General features: G+C 34.4%; 1 protein-coding gene across 1 annotated transcript in view; it reads left to right on the top strand.

Annotated features, from left to right (window-relative positions):
* The window catches only part of CSMD3 (CUB and Sushi multiple domains 3), a 386,198-nt gene that overhangs the window by 244,882 nt on the left and 126,603 nt on the right, over positions 1 to 14,713 (top strand). Inside the window, exons 24-27 of the mRNA XM_009905784.2 lie at positions 3,249 to 3,405; positions 5,806 to 5,997; positions 8,091 to 8,217; positions 9,636 to 9,838. Of these exons, the coding sequence (XP_009904086.2) occupies positions 3,249 to 3,405; positions 5,806 to 5,997; positions 8,091 to 8,217; positions 9,636 to 9,838 (679 nt within the window). The remainder of the gene's footprint in view (positions 1 to 3,248; positions 3,406 to 5,805; positions 5,998 to 8,090; positions 8,218 to 9,635; positions 9,839 to 14,713) is intronic.

Below are 14,713 nucleotides of genomic sequence, written 5' to 3'. Positions count from 1 at the left end.
GTTGTTTTCTCTTGTAACAAATTGATGTTTATTGACTAATTAAATGTTGCTAGAAAATCATATATCTAATTTTGTGATTTGTTATAATAGTGTTAGTGAATCTCAACTTGCTGTTATTCCAAAATAACACAAGAATCATTACAACTCGATCCTGACTTGATCTCCCCTAACTCTGTATAAATAATTTTTCCCAACCCTTCTGTAAATCACAACTCAAATTCAATCGTTAGATTTTCCTTCCATATAGCAATAGAGTGAACTTAAGTAATGCTTTCTATAAATTTATATTAAAATCACTTTTTTTCCCCCTAATATTTTTGACATTGATTCTTAAGTGACTTTAAGTTCTCTGCTCTCTTCCTGACAAACTGATGTAGTTGGCAGGATCTGAAATCAGGATTCCACAAGTGATTTACATCATTTAAAGCTCTCATCCATGACACTTAGGAAGTTGGGGGTTTTTACACTGTAATTATAAATATAACCCTTCCCCCCCCCCCAGTTTAAACACTATATTTGTTGATTAACAATATATTTATTTAAACAGTATTCACTATTAGCATCCTTCCCGATAGCTCCTCACAGTATCACTGTGATAAGAAGAACGTGAATGTAATTTTCAGTGCCGTTTCTCCTTTTAATGAATTAATCATTTAACATATCAGGCTTTTAAATAGCTGATAAAGATGGATCTGTTTTCCAACTAGCTTATCACTGGCATATTCAAGCATTATACAGTCATGAATCAATTATCTTTGCATTAATGCTACAGGATGACTTTAAGAAAGATGAATGCAACCAAATAATATGTTCACAATGCTCGTTCTTGGCCATACACTTAGCATCCTAATGATATAAATACAGATATGCTGGCAAGGCCAATAAGAAAGCATATTCCTATATTAAAAATCGTGATGCTACCTTAATTCACATAAAATCTCATCTTCTAGATCAAATTCTGAAGATGAATTGCTAACTCATTCAAAGTCTTTCGCCAACATTTCCACCTATTTTAGGAAGCGTAGAAATAAAATGCTACTTCTGAAAATCTTGCAAGAGATTGTAGGATGTTTCCACTTTCTTTGCAATTTACTCTGTGTCATTGAAATCTATGAATTTATGTTTAACTTGGATGAAGCACAAAATGAGCTAAAGTGACTTAAATTGAGAATTATATTGCAAAATATACATCCATTTATTGTCCTAAGGGAGACTCCACTATCTCTAGAAAGGGGATGTATATTATTTTGAATATTTGAAAGTTGGTAAGCAAAAGAAAAAAATGTATTTCAATTTCATGCTCAAAGTAATCACACCCTTGCTTTGCACAAACACAGTTCTCCTACTCAAAGCATCAGAATTTTAGAAGTATTAGGGTCCTTTAAATTTTCTTGCTTCAAGGAAATTATATAGGCTTAGAAGCATTATGTAGTCAGAGTGATAGTTAGGCTGTAAAGTAGAATTAGTGTCAGCTCTAGAGAGATATCAGTGTACCAGTGTGAAAGGTTTAATGCAGTAGACAGTTACAAAGTATGTGTATGGAGAAGTGTAACCTGGGGAAAATTTGTATCATGAAGTGGTTTGTGAGCAGCTGATAAAACTTATTAATAGCTCTCTTTGGTAGATTATTGGTGATATACACATCACAGGAGTTAGATTTGTGTTAGATTTATATCCTTAGGCATTATTGGTTCTAAGTAGCTTGGAGAGATGAGGAGAAATTGCATCAAATTCAAGATAGGTTTTGTTTAAGTCTGTCATGATTTCAATAGTATTACTTCACCTGGAATGTATGTTTTTTCTTTCAGTTACCAGAATAAAATTAAATATATTTCATAATTAATTTTCAGTTATTTTTCTGACTTGTTTACTGATGTCAATATAGCTTTAAGGTCTTAAAGTCTTGTATAAAAGTAATTAATCTATTTAAATACTATTACATTTTTAATTACTTTTTTGTTGATAAATATTAATTGTACTTTCTGTCTTTCTTATTTTCACTCTATTTAATGACATTGCTATTTAAATGTTAAGTTTGCTTGGATTTTATTTGTTTTTTTTTTCCAGTAAAAACCGGGGAAATATATTGAGTCCTATCGCTGTGCTTCTTAAACTGCTGTACTATTAATTATTTATTCATTAGCTATGGATCAAAATTACATGTTTTATTTCAGCAGTTTTGTTATTACAGGAGACATTTCTGCAAAATCTCACATATGGGGAACAGGCATCATAAAGTTTCACAGCATTATTTCAGAACTTTGTTGCTTACATTTATTACTATTGATGTACTTGTTTAGATCTTTCTTACAACTGGAGATAATTCCCTGTTTTTTATTAAACCTTTGGAATTTCCCTATATTGCAGTTTGAAAATTATTTATAGCTGAATTGGCTGATTTGCAAGTGAAATTTTTCTTAAACCCCATTTATCAAAGATTCCATTATGATACAAATCACTAAATAAATCACATAGGGTGTAGCGGATGGGTTAACAACTACTGTGAAGTTATAATGTAATCATTTTTATTAATAATAGGAGTACAACAGCAACCTGTGATGTTTTAAAGCAATCAAGCTTGCAAGCAACTTTGCAGAATTACTAAGAGATTTTTTTAAAATATATTTAGTAGTCTGATATAAGTTTCTGTTTCAAATATGGGGAAAAAAACAGCTCTTGAAGAAAAATAAATAATAAAAGCCTTGTACTCCAATTTACATATAGATTACATTACCCTTTCAACTTACAGAAGCAGTTCTATATATGAACCTTTATTTGCCTAGAAAAATAAATCAAAAAATCAGAGGTTTATTTAAAAAGTTTGAGTTAGGAGCATGTGAGCATTTCTGTTATTCCACCTCAGTGACTTGAGGCGAACACAGCTACAGGAAATGGGTGTTTACTAATAGCCAGTGACCAGCACTACACTGCTGTCAGTGAAAGGGAAAACATAGAGGTTTAAATATATGAGAAACCTATTCCCTCTTCAAAAAGGAACTGATGTATTTTAAATTGTCCATTTGAAAAGACTACACAGTTTAGTCAAATTAAGAGAGGCAAACAGCACACCCAAATAGTACTTCAGATTGGCAATATATACCCCTTGACAGAGCTGTCCTTCCTCTTAATGGAAATTTACAGAACTATGTTGTAAATTAAATAGTCCATTATTTATATATTATTTATAATAGTACATTGTTTTTTAATTTTTTGTTTAGATAATTTTAAAACTCACATATATTTTACAGATCTATGATGGCAAAGATAACACTGCTCACCTGCTGGGTGCATATACTGGAGCATCACTAAGAGGACTGACGTTAAGTAGTACTTCAAATCATTTGTGGCTGGAATTTAACTCAGACATGGAGGGAACTGATGAAGGCTTTCAGCTTGTGTATACCAGTAAGTATTTGTGAAAACAGCAGTAAGAGATTTATGATTTTAAATGAATGAATATTCTTTGCTCATATAATGAAAATGCAATCAAAATATAAACAATAAAATCAATATCAGATCACTCATTGCTAATCAAAATAATGTAGTTTCATAATTTTTACCACCAACCCCCCAAAACATCTAGCAGTTTTTGTAATCTGACACTTAAAATATTGTCTTTTTTTTTTGAGAGTTATTTTGCACTTTTTTTCAGTCTTGAAAAGGATATTAAAAAATGCAGTTAATTGTGGCACATAAAAATATCTAAGTATATGAGTAGTTTTAAATGCATTAAATTTTAAACAGTTCACATTTCTTTATCGTAACCTAATGATCAAAGTGATGATTTGTAAGTGAAAGAAAAAAAAAAAGATGTCCTCCATCTTAAGACTCATGTTCAATACTTTGTGTTAGACCAGTAACTTTTGAGTTAGAATAGAATAGAATAGAATAGAATAGAATAGAATAGAATAGAATAGAATAGAATAGACCACACCACACCACACCACACCACACCACACCAGGTTGGAAGAGACCTTCAAAATCATCGCATCCAACCTATCATCCAACACCACCTAATCGACTAAACCATGCAACCAAGCACCCCATCCAGTCTCCTCCCAAACACCTCCAATGATGGTGACTCCACCACCTCCCTGGGCAGCACATTCCAATGGCCCATCACACTGTGTAGAATTTCCTCCTAACATCCAGTCTGAGCCTCCCCTGGTGCAGCTTGAGACTGTGTCATCTTGTTCTAGTGCTGATTGTATGGGAGAAGAGACCAGCCCCTGCCTATCTACAACCTCCCTTCAGGTAGTTGTAGACAGCAATAAGGTCTCCCCTGAGCCTTCTCTTCTCCAGGCTAAGCAACCCCAGCTCCCTCAGCCTCTCCTCATATGGTTTGTGCTCCAAACCCCTCACCAGCTTAGGATAATCCAATTGAGATCCAGAGTGATAAACAAAAATTCCTAATAAAAAACATTGTACTTTTATGTAGACTGACAAAATTAAACAATAAAGTATCCAGACTGGGAATATATATTTAACAAAAAAAAAACCCAAAAAACAAAAACAACAACAACAAAAAAAACCAACCCAAAAACCCCAAAACAAATGAAAACAAAAAACACTCCAAAAATTTGTCTTCATTTCCTATTCATATTAGCCTTCTTTAGAGCTTATGTAATGCAGTGTGTTGAGAAAAAAATAGTTTAGCTAGGAATGAAAAAAATTCATCTCAGAGGTTGTAGAGGCATTTGAGGAGATGAGCCATTTTCAGTGACACATTAAAATAGCTGAAGGAATAACTGGCACGACAGCATTTGACCTATTCTTTTTTTTTTCTTCTTCTTATATGAGCAAAAAACCTTAACTAACCTCAAGCAGATAAATTTGTAGGGAGGTACTTGAGGCCCCATCCCTGGAAATATTCAAGGTCTGGAGCTACAAGGCTCTGAGCAACCTGATCTAGTGGAGGATGTTCCTTCTCACTCCTTCATTTGCTCCTATGTCACCTACATACAGGAGTAGCAATCTGACACAAACTGCCTTTTTTACCCATGAAGCATTTGAGCTGTGTGATATCGAGTGAATACATTTAGTTTTGAACAAAGGGAGATTTAAAGTTGTTTCACAGATAGTAATAGAAACCCTTATTTGGAAGAAAATCTTTTCACCAAGTTAGAGTTTATTTTTTCCCCAAAATGTTAATATGATTCCCTGTTTTTCTCTAATACCTAGGTCATCTTGTTTCCTTCTTGCTGCATGTCTCTTAATTTTCAAAATAAACAAGCTGATTGGATTGAATTCTCTGTATCATCATTATTATTGATTCCTGCTTGTAGACTTTTAATTTACAAACTACTGAATGCGGGATTATGGTAGGGATTGATGAATATAACATTATTGCTTTGGTGCCATAGCGGCTGTTGTGCCATTGGTGTAACTGCACAATAACAGCAACAACAACAAAAAAAATCTGCTGTGCTGTTTTGTTTCTGAGCCTTTAAAAGTCTATTCACAAACTAGACTGTCATAAAAGTAAATGGACAGTCACTTTAACTGCCATTCTGTAACTTATCATATCATTTTAGAAGTGATTGATAATGATAATGGATTTCCTTCTCAGTCTTTAATTGGGTTCTTAAGAAAAATGGTGTTATGACAGTTCAATTTGCATGCTCTAAGTGAGGGATATAGACAGTTATCCTACTTAGACCATTTGAAAACAGAGAAGCAGTCTTAAATATGTCATTACATGAGTTCTGAAAAGGTTTAATTTCTACTGGGAAATAGGAAGTATTAATTCCATTAATGTATATACCTGTTTGATTTTGCAATTGCAATGTTTTACTCCTACCACAGGTTTTGAGCTTTCACATTGTGAGGACCCTGGTGTGCCACAGTTTGGATACAAAATCAGTGACCAAGGCCATTTTGCTGGAAGCACTATAATCTATGGATGTAATCCAGGCTACACACTCCATGGAAGTAGCCTTCTAAAGTGTATGACTGGAGAAAGAAGGGCATGGGACTATCCTCTGCCATCGTGTATTGGTAATAGACACTTTTAATTTTTATTTACTTAAACTATTTTCTGAGTATAAGAAAGGGGAAAAAAACTGTTAAGAATTGCTAGATCTATGTGAAATCTTATCTGTATGTATGGAGAGCTGTTTACACATAGAGTGAGTGGGGTTGGCTTTTTAAGGTTAAAAAAAAGGATAATAATTTTTAGATATTCATGGGTACTAAATTACAAATACTTGAAAAATATTGCTTTTGCAACACTGATGCTCTGTATTTCCAGAGTACTTGTGTACGAGTCAGGTAGCCGTATGCACTCAAGGTTTGTCTTTAACAAGAACAAGATCGTTTAAGGCTTACAGGTTGCTCAGGCAAATCTTGAGACTCTCTGAAAACAGTGATGCTTTGCATGGAATATTTCAGGTTGTCATATACAAATAAAATTATTTCTCTGGATATTTATGAGCAATGTAAGTCAAGAGACACTTTAATTTGCTGCTATTATCAGAAATTGGCTTAAAACTACCACTGTTCTGACAAGAGAACAGTGAAACTATTTCCAAGCAGTTGTAGTAATCATAAATCTTAAACATATAGTTAGTATTTCAATTCAGCATACTATCTGTGGAAATTGCAGGAATAAATGTAGTGTATTGTGTATTTCCTTTAACTTGACATCCTTAGAAGAATCCATAGTGTTGACAGTTGGAGGCAAAATTAAGATTCTTAATTAAGATCTTCATAGTAAGCAATCTGGAGATGTAAGATAAAAAGGGCTTTGCTGTGTTACTCTTGACTGCAACCTGAGAGAATGCTGCTTTCTGGGATATCACCACTTGCATAGCTGATTCAGCAGCCAGCAAAACCGAGGAGCTGGAACCTTCCTGAAGACACAGAAATAAGCCCCTAAGGAGAGAAAGGCTAACTTCAAAAATCAGAATAAAAACCCAAACCTATTATCCTCTCTGAAAATCAGTAATTTTTAAATTGTAGTTAATTCAGTGGTCCTGGATGAAATGTAATTTGTTTTATATTCCATTCAGTTTGTCAGCATTTTTTTCTTTATATCCTTAATCACTTTGAAGAATAGTAGACTATGCTGTCCTCTGAATTGAACAATTATGAAATATTTTTTATTCAAAGAGTATTTAGGAATTAACAGATTGGCAGAGTGCTTAAAAAAAAATAAATGAAAGGCCACCTGTCTCTGCAAATTTGCTTTTATTATGTCAGACAATCCATCAAGAGTAGCATTTCAATTATATTTTATCACGGAACTCACAGATCATAAGGCCATAAATCTCACAACTAAATATTTTATGTGATGTTAAATCAAAATAAAACTTCATCTTAACTATACCAAGGGATCTAATCAAAGTATTATTTTGGCTTTGCACTTCATAAAAGAGAAAGCATTAGAGGGACTTTTAAAGGAAGGCAAGCGAAATAGGAAGGCTTTAAAGGCCTCTGGGATCTACATTAAAAAAATGAGGTTTTCTCAAAGATTAGGTATTAAGATATTAAATACCTAGTTTTGCCTAATGGCTGGCTGAGACCATCTAAGAGGGAGCTACTTACCATCTGTCATCCTCTGAGAAATACTGTAACTTCACTGTGAGGACAAGTTTTGGGTAATAAGTCATGTAACATGGGTTTTTTTTTCCCCTAGGCTGAAAGGCTGATACTCTCTCTGAATAACCTGATCTTATTTGATATATTTCATTCTCTTTTTCTTAAGAACAAGCAAACAAAGACAAAAAAAGAAAAATGTAATCATTCAGCTAATTTAATTCTCCTACTTTGGGGTGACAGTGGTTTGGTTTTATTTAAATAACAATCCATGCTCCTTTCATTATATAATGGGATGTTGTCTGATGATTAGAAAAATATAGATGTCAAAGTTAAATGCAATCAGGTTCAAAGAGAACCACAATTACAAATTCCTTTGCCAAGGTACTTCAAGTCCTTATGGTGCTGTCTTGCAATCTTAAGGCATCGTCAGTTTAGTTGTGTTACTTATTCAGCAAGAAAGTAGATGTATAAATGGATTACTCAGATAATTAGCTGGAAGACCATCTGTAATGAATTAAAAGTAATCTATTATGTAATGGGTTTTTTGTTAGCTGAATGTGGAGGCCGTTTTAAAGGAGAATCATCAGGAAGAATCTTGTCTCCTGGCTATCCTTTTCCCTATGACAACAATCTTCGTTGCATGTGGGTAATTGAAGTAGACCCAGGAAATATTGTCAGGTAATGGAAACAAATATTATAATTTTTTCCTTATATAATAACCAAATCAATACCTGTATATTAGATTAAAAAATAAATAAATAAAAGGATTGTAGGATTTAAAATGAGCAGCTCAAGGCCAGTAGTTTTGACATGCTAAGTTTGAATATGTAGGTTTGTGTTGAAACTTGTCTATTTGACAATGAACATTGCTTGGTGAAGATCAAGATTTATAGTTAGTTATATTTTTGTGAAATATTGATGAAACTTAAAACAATTGTTAATTAAGGATATGTATGCCATCATATTTATAGAGTAGAACTGTTAACTAGAAGTCTGATTAAAAAATATCTAATGTGAACACTATTTTAATGCCAAAGTTATTGAGAGCAGCCATGTGGAGATGGACTTGGAGCTGTGAGTAGATGAAAAACCAAATAAGTTAGCAATGTCTGCTTGCAGCCCAGAAAGCAAACACATCCTGAGCTGCGATAAAAGAAACATGGCCAGCAGGTCAAGAGAGGTGATGCTTCCCCTCTAGTCTATTCTCATGAGACCCCACCTGGAGTACTGCATTTAGCTCTGAGGCCCCCAGAACAAGAAAGACATGGACTTGCTTGATCAGTCCTTTCCACAAAGGGCATGAAAATAATCAGAGATCTGGAACACCTCCCCTTGAGGACAGGCTGAGAGAGTGGAAGTTTTTCAGCTTAGAGAAGGCTCAAGAGACACCTTACAGTAGCTTTCCAGTAGTTAAAGGGTGCCTATAGTAAAGATGGTGAGGGACTCTTCAGCAGAGAGCGTAGTGATAGAACAAGGAGTAATGGCTTTAAAGTGAAAGAGGGTAGATCTAGAATAGAAATGCTTTGCTGTGAGGGTGGCTAGGAACAGGAACAGATTGTTCAGAGAAGCTGTGGATTCCCCCTTCCTGGAAGTAAGTGTTCAAAGCCAGGTTAGATGAGGCTTTGAGCAGTCTGATCTTTGTAGAAGGTGTCCCTGCCCATGTCAGAGGGTTGGAACAAGATAGTTTCTAAGGTCCTTCCAACCTCACCCATTCTATAAATAAAAAGTACTGAAGATAGCAGAATTGTTTAGTAGAATATTCTACATGTTTTTTTAAAACCCCTGTATTTTGATAGATACTTCAGTTAGATAGTTATTCACACTATATCACTAATTGCATGTTTGCAGTTCCATTTAATTTGTTTTGATGAGAATGTGATCCAAACCTATTTTCTGAGAAGATTCTGTGGGTACTTGCAGATTATTTGAATGATTGAGGTAACACATTATTTCATGGTAGACATCAAACATCATAAAATTTCTTTCTTTCAAATATACTTCTGTATTGGGCTTTTATGTATACAAAAGTAAAGCTGCAAAATATAGAAAATTGCTCTTGTAAATCAAAGTTTATGTGCTTGTTGGTGTTCTTACAGCCTCCAATTTCTTGCATTTGATACTGAGGCATCCCATGACATTCTACGAGTTTGGGATGGTCCACCTGAAAATGAGATGTTACTCAAAGAAATTAGCGGCTCACTTGTTCCTGAAGGCATTCACAGTACACTCAACATAGTAACTATCCAGTTTGACACAGATTTTTATATCAGCAAATCTGGATTTGCCATACAGTTTTCAAGTAAGTTGATAAATGTATTTATTTATTTATTTATTTAATAACGTACTTCACTCACAGATAATTGCAGTGCTGGAAACACTTGTAATCAGTGAAAACACTTCTGATGGTTTTAGGGAAAGAACTGGCCCAGCCTTCATGGATATATCTTCATGGATATATCTTTGTTGTGAAATTATATTTTTATTTCAAATAATATTAAAAATAAAACTAAATTGGAAATTCATGTCCTTTGCTAATTTGTCTTTGTTTCAAGGGCAGTTTTGGCGTTGACAGAATGCTCATAATTATGACTAGTGTTTTTTTCCAAAGGTGGTGATGTAGGCGTGTTGAAGGCTTCATCCCTTTCTAAAGTTTCTGCCTTCACAGACATCTGTGCAGTTTTCTTTCCTGCTGTTCTCATATAGGATGAAACAGGAAATAGCACAATGAGAACAGCAGTGTCCTCCCTTTTGCCTTCTAGCGCTATTTCATCTTGTTACGGGCAGCATGATGACAAGTCTAAACAGTGACTTAACTGCTATTAAATCTCTTTAGACATTTTTAGAGCTGATACAGAATAAATTATTGGGTAAGGTCTGTTTTGATTTTTTTTTTCTGGTCAGTGAAATTTATATGTATTTGTTCAAGATTAGCAAGACCTGTTCTAATATCATCATTTTGTCTAGAAGTAGCGACGTTTCTAACATTAGTTGACACAGACATTCCTAATATTGATAATATTTGTGGTAGAAGCTCCATCCCTAGAGGTTTTTAAGGCCAGGCTGGATGTGCCACTGAGCATCCTGATCTAGTGTGAGGTATCCCTGCCCATGGCTGGGGGGTTGGAACTAGATGATCCTCGAGGTCCCTTCCAACCCTAACAATTCTATGATTTTATGATTCTTTACTTTTTTTTGGTGACTGTATTCAGCCCTTGTTTTTCCCTACCTGCATTCTTTCTATGTGTATGACACATACTGTGGGCACACAGTAATTTGAATGGAGAATGAAGTATGCGAATGTGAAGACAAAGTAAAAAGGTGTTTAATGTGTACCAAAATAATGCTATTCATGTTATTCATTCCTTAGCTCTAAGATATTTTTACCTTTTATCAGTGTCAAACCCTTCAGAGCCTGTTTGGCAGTCTCACATATCTCCTTTTTTTAATGCTGAGGCCAAAAAGAACATGGGGAGAGCATTATCCACTGAACTTATTCAGGTAGTTATTTAGGGTGAGTGGAAAAAGAGATTGATGTAGCTTAAGAATGAAGTTGCAAGGAAAAATGGATGGAACGTGGGAGTAAAATCATAAAGCAGCTACTGATGTACTTCCAGTGTGGTATCTGAAAAGAGGTTTTAGAATTTTATCTGAAAGGAGAGATATTTTATTTAATTCTCCATGCTCTTGCAGTCCATTGAGATCTAATAACAATTTAAGGGATCCATGGAGTGTTACTGCATTTCAGCATTTCTTTTAGTCTTCTGTCCAGAATCACTGTGATTCTTCTCAAATACTTGATATTGCACTGTTTGGGTATATAATCCTAATTAGAGTGACAGAGTGTTTCGTTGGTTTGTTTTTTTTTTTGTTTTGTTTGTGGTTTTTTTTCTTTGTTTGTTTTTCCTGTTGGGTTGGGTTTTTTCTCTGTTTTGTTGGTTTGGTTTGGTTTGTTTGTGTGTGTGTGGGGGGGGGGTTATTTTGGGGAGGAGCTGGTGTTCGGTGGTTGTTGTTTCTTTCCCCCCTAAATTAAGATAATTTTTTTTAAAGACATAAATAGCTACACAACTTGAATTATACTATTGCTGATGGACATAGTATTTTACTAACTAGAAAATAAATATATTTGAGGGGACGGGAGAAAGAGAAATATAATTCTGTTAGACTTTGTTTCAAGCTTTCATATACTTTCTTTGAGTATATAACCTGAGTGAAACAGATGGTATCTGCATACTTTACCTACAATGTAATTAACAAACAGAAAGCTCTCACAAGGGAGGTATCTGCTTTTCCTTTCCCTTGCCACTTCATGAAATTGGATATGATTATTTAACTAGGTTATTTAGATCTTTTACTTCAAGAGGAATGTTATTCAATGATATCAGATATTTTATGTTCAAACCTTTATAAGACTCTGAATGCTTTATGTGTTGTTTATTATTATTATTTTCTTCAGCTTTAAACTAAAAATGTCTCTAAAAAGTGGATCAAAGGTCTTATAAGTTTCTTGTGGATTAAAGGTCTTATAATTTTCTTATAGCTTTTTAAATCTCATTTTGTCAACTGCTTATACACAGTTTTGCATCTATCATTTATTTAATGAGATAACATGTTCACCATTGATAGCGTAGTAGAATTTGAATGCTACTCCTTTACAAATAATCAAGTATATACAGAAAATTAATTTGTATCTCATAAAGAACAGGTTCCTCACCATATTAAAGGGGAGTGAAGGAGTGGTAGACAGAAAACCTAGAGAAGCTGAAATGTTATATAAATAGTAGAAAGAACATTATAATTTAATCAGTGTTATGTATTACAGGTGGTACTATTAAAATTGTCTCTATCTAGGGCTGCTCAAAAGAATCTTTTACATGGCATTGAAATTGCAAATAATTTTGCAACATTAGGAGAATGGGAAGGAGAAGAGAAACAACATAAAATTTTCTTGTCCTTTGCCTCAATTAGTGTGTTCTGTTTCTTTTTGTTTGCCTGGCTTTCTTTGAAGAAAAAAGGCGAGATGCCGTTATCTGAAATGGTAGAATTATTTCCATGGTTGCTGCATTTTTAGACTCTTTCTGTATATAGTTAATAAGAAGGAAACTAATTTTTTTAATGCTAAATTTCTGAGGAATATTGCAGAAATTTTTATTATTGTCTAAGATAAACTTTCTGTGTTAATAGAACTGTGTGTTACTCTGAGAGGCAGAAGTGAAAATGAGTGATTTAGGATGAAATAAAGGAGCTCAGCCTGCTCAGGCTTCTGTGCTACCAGTGTCATGATTTTGGAAAAATGTCTGAATGGGATGAACAGATTGAGCAGTGTAACTAGAAACAAGTGGCATCTGTCTTCCCTTAAGAGAAGAGTGAAAGGTTGACAACAGGCCACAAGCAATACATGAACAGGAAGGACCTGTTGCTGCACATTTTCTCTGAACTGTCAGAGCCAAAGAATAAAGAATCAAATACATACTGGAAAAACACCAATGAAAGCAGCAGCAACTTCATTTGGTCAGTAAATTCTGCATAAAGTGGGAAATGAAGCTTTCAAGAAAGGTGAACAAGGAAGAAAAGGGAACAAATGTGCGTATGCCAGTGACATGAACTGTATGTTTTAGGGTCACACAGAAGTGATAAGCTTATTAATACATTTTCTTCAGTTGATACTGCTTCATGTCACCAAGCTGAAAGTAGTAGCTGAAAGAGGAAAAGACAAAGATTACTGAAAAAGAGTTAAGTGTCTGCAATAAAGGGTAGAAAATGGGTGATAATAATCATCTGTGCTTAAAATAATCTTTCTTTTTATCTCTTTAATATGCATGAAGTGTATAATATCAGATCAGATCCTACTGAAGTTGATGAGATTATTTCCCTAGATTTCAAGGGCCTTTGAATCTGGTATTTCAAAAAAGCTTCCTCTCGTCTGGCTTTACAGTTCAAGTGCCATCTCTCATTTATGCAGAAAGAAAGGATCTGTATTCCTCTCTCATAGGCCATTATTTCATCATTAATAGCTGCTCTACTGAGTCATTCAGCATTACAGGCTGCATTCTGCTTGGACCTAAGTGTGCAGTCACATTTCTGACTAATCAAACAGCACACAATATGAAGAATTACAAGGCAGCCAGTGCACAACTAACCTGTAAATGTGTTTTGAGTATTTGAGAGGGGTTTTGGAAATAGATACTGTAGTAGTACTCCATATCATGTGACAGCAATTTCATATATAACAGGATATACCTTAAAGTGTTTGAAATTACCCTGTCATCAAAATACAATTATCCCTCCGTATTTTGAGATTGGGTGAACAGTCCTTTGGAGTTACTTGCCTCTGAAAAGGCCTAGAAAACTTGTGCCAAATGCCTACCTGGGTAACTTAAGTTTGACAATATTAATTTCTAATCTTGAATTATAATGTATGATATTTCAGGAATAGGAATCAACTGTCCAGGGAGGTGGTTGAGTCCCCAACCCTGGATGTGTTTACAGTTCGTTTGGATGTGGTTGCTTGGGGATATGTTTTAAGGGGTGAACTTTGTAGAAGAGGGTTCTTGATTGGACTTGGTGATCCTGAGGGTCTTTTCCAACCTGAATGTTTCTATGATTCTATGACATTGTTTATTTTGGTTATATTTAGTGATTAAATGAATACAAGTCAGCTTTCTGTATTTATGTTTTATCATCACACTGTCTTCTAAATTTCCTTTGTTTGGTCTTTTGTTTGTTTTTGTTGAGGTGTTGTTAATTTATTTGGAATTTAGTTTTGTTCAAAGACAGGTATTTTGAGAATGGATTTATGGAATTCATCTCTCTTCTTTCTCACAGTATTGTTTACACCTTGTATAGGGATCGCTCTCTGACATAACTTCTTCATTTTTCTGATGTGTGATAGGATTTATTCTTCCTCATGTCAGTTGTTCCATAGCAGAACCAGCTTTTCATCTTAAATGTTTTCATACCCTGGTTTGCTGACTTCTTTCAAGTCTGAGAGGAGTCCTTTGGATTTAGAGGTTTCAGGATGACTATTTTCCTATCACAAATAACTGCGAATGCTTACACTTCTAAATTTAGCCCAATGTTTCTGTTGTGGTATTGCCGAAGGTAGTGTTGGCATGGTGTGTCTTCCTTCTTTTCTTTTTTTTTTTAATTCTTTTCCTTTTCTTTGTGTATGTGTGTG

This window comes from Dryobates pubescens, chromosome 14, assembly GCF_014839835.1.
Source record: "Dryobates pubescens isolate bDryPub1 chromosome 14, bDryPub1.pri, whole genome shotgun sequence".
In the NCBI taxonomy this organism is placed as follows: Eukaryota; Metazoa; Chordata; class Aves; order Piciformes; family Picidae; genus Dryobates; species Dryobates pubescens.
This window is presented reverse-complemented; position numbering and strand designations above follow the sequence as displayed.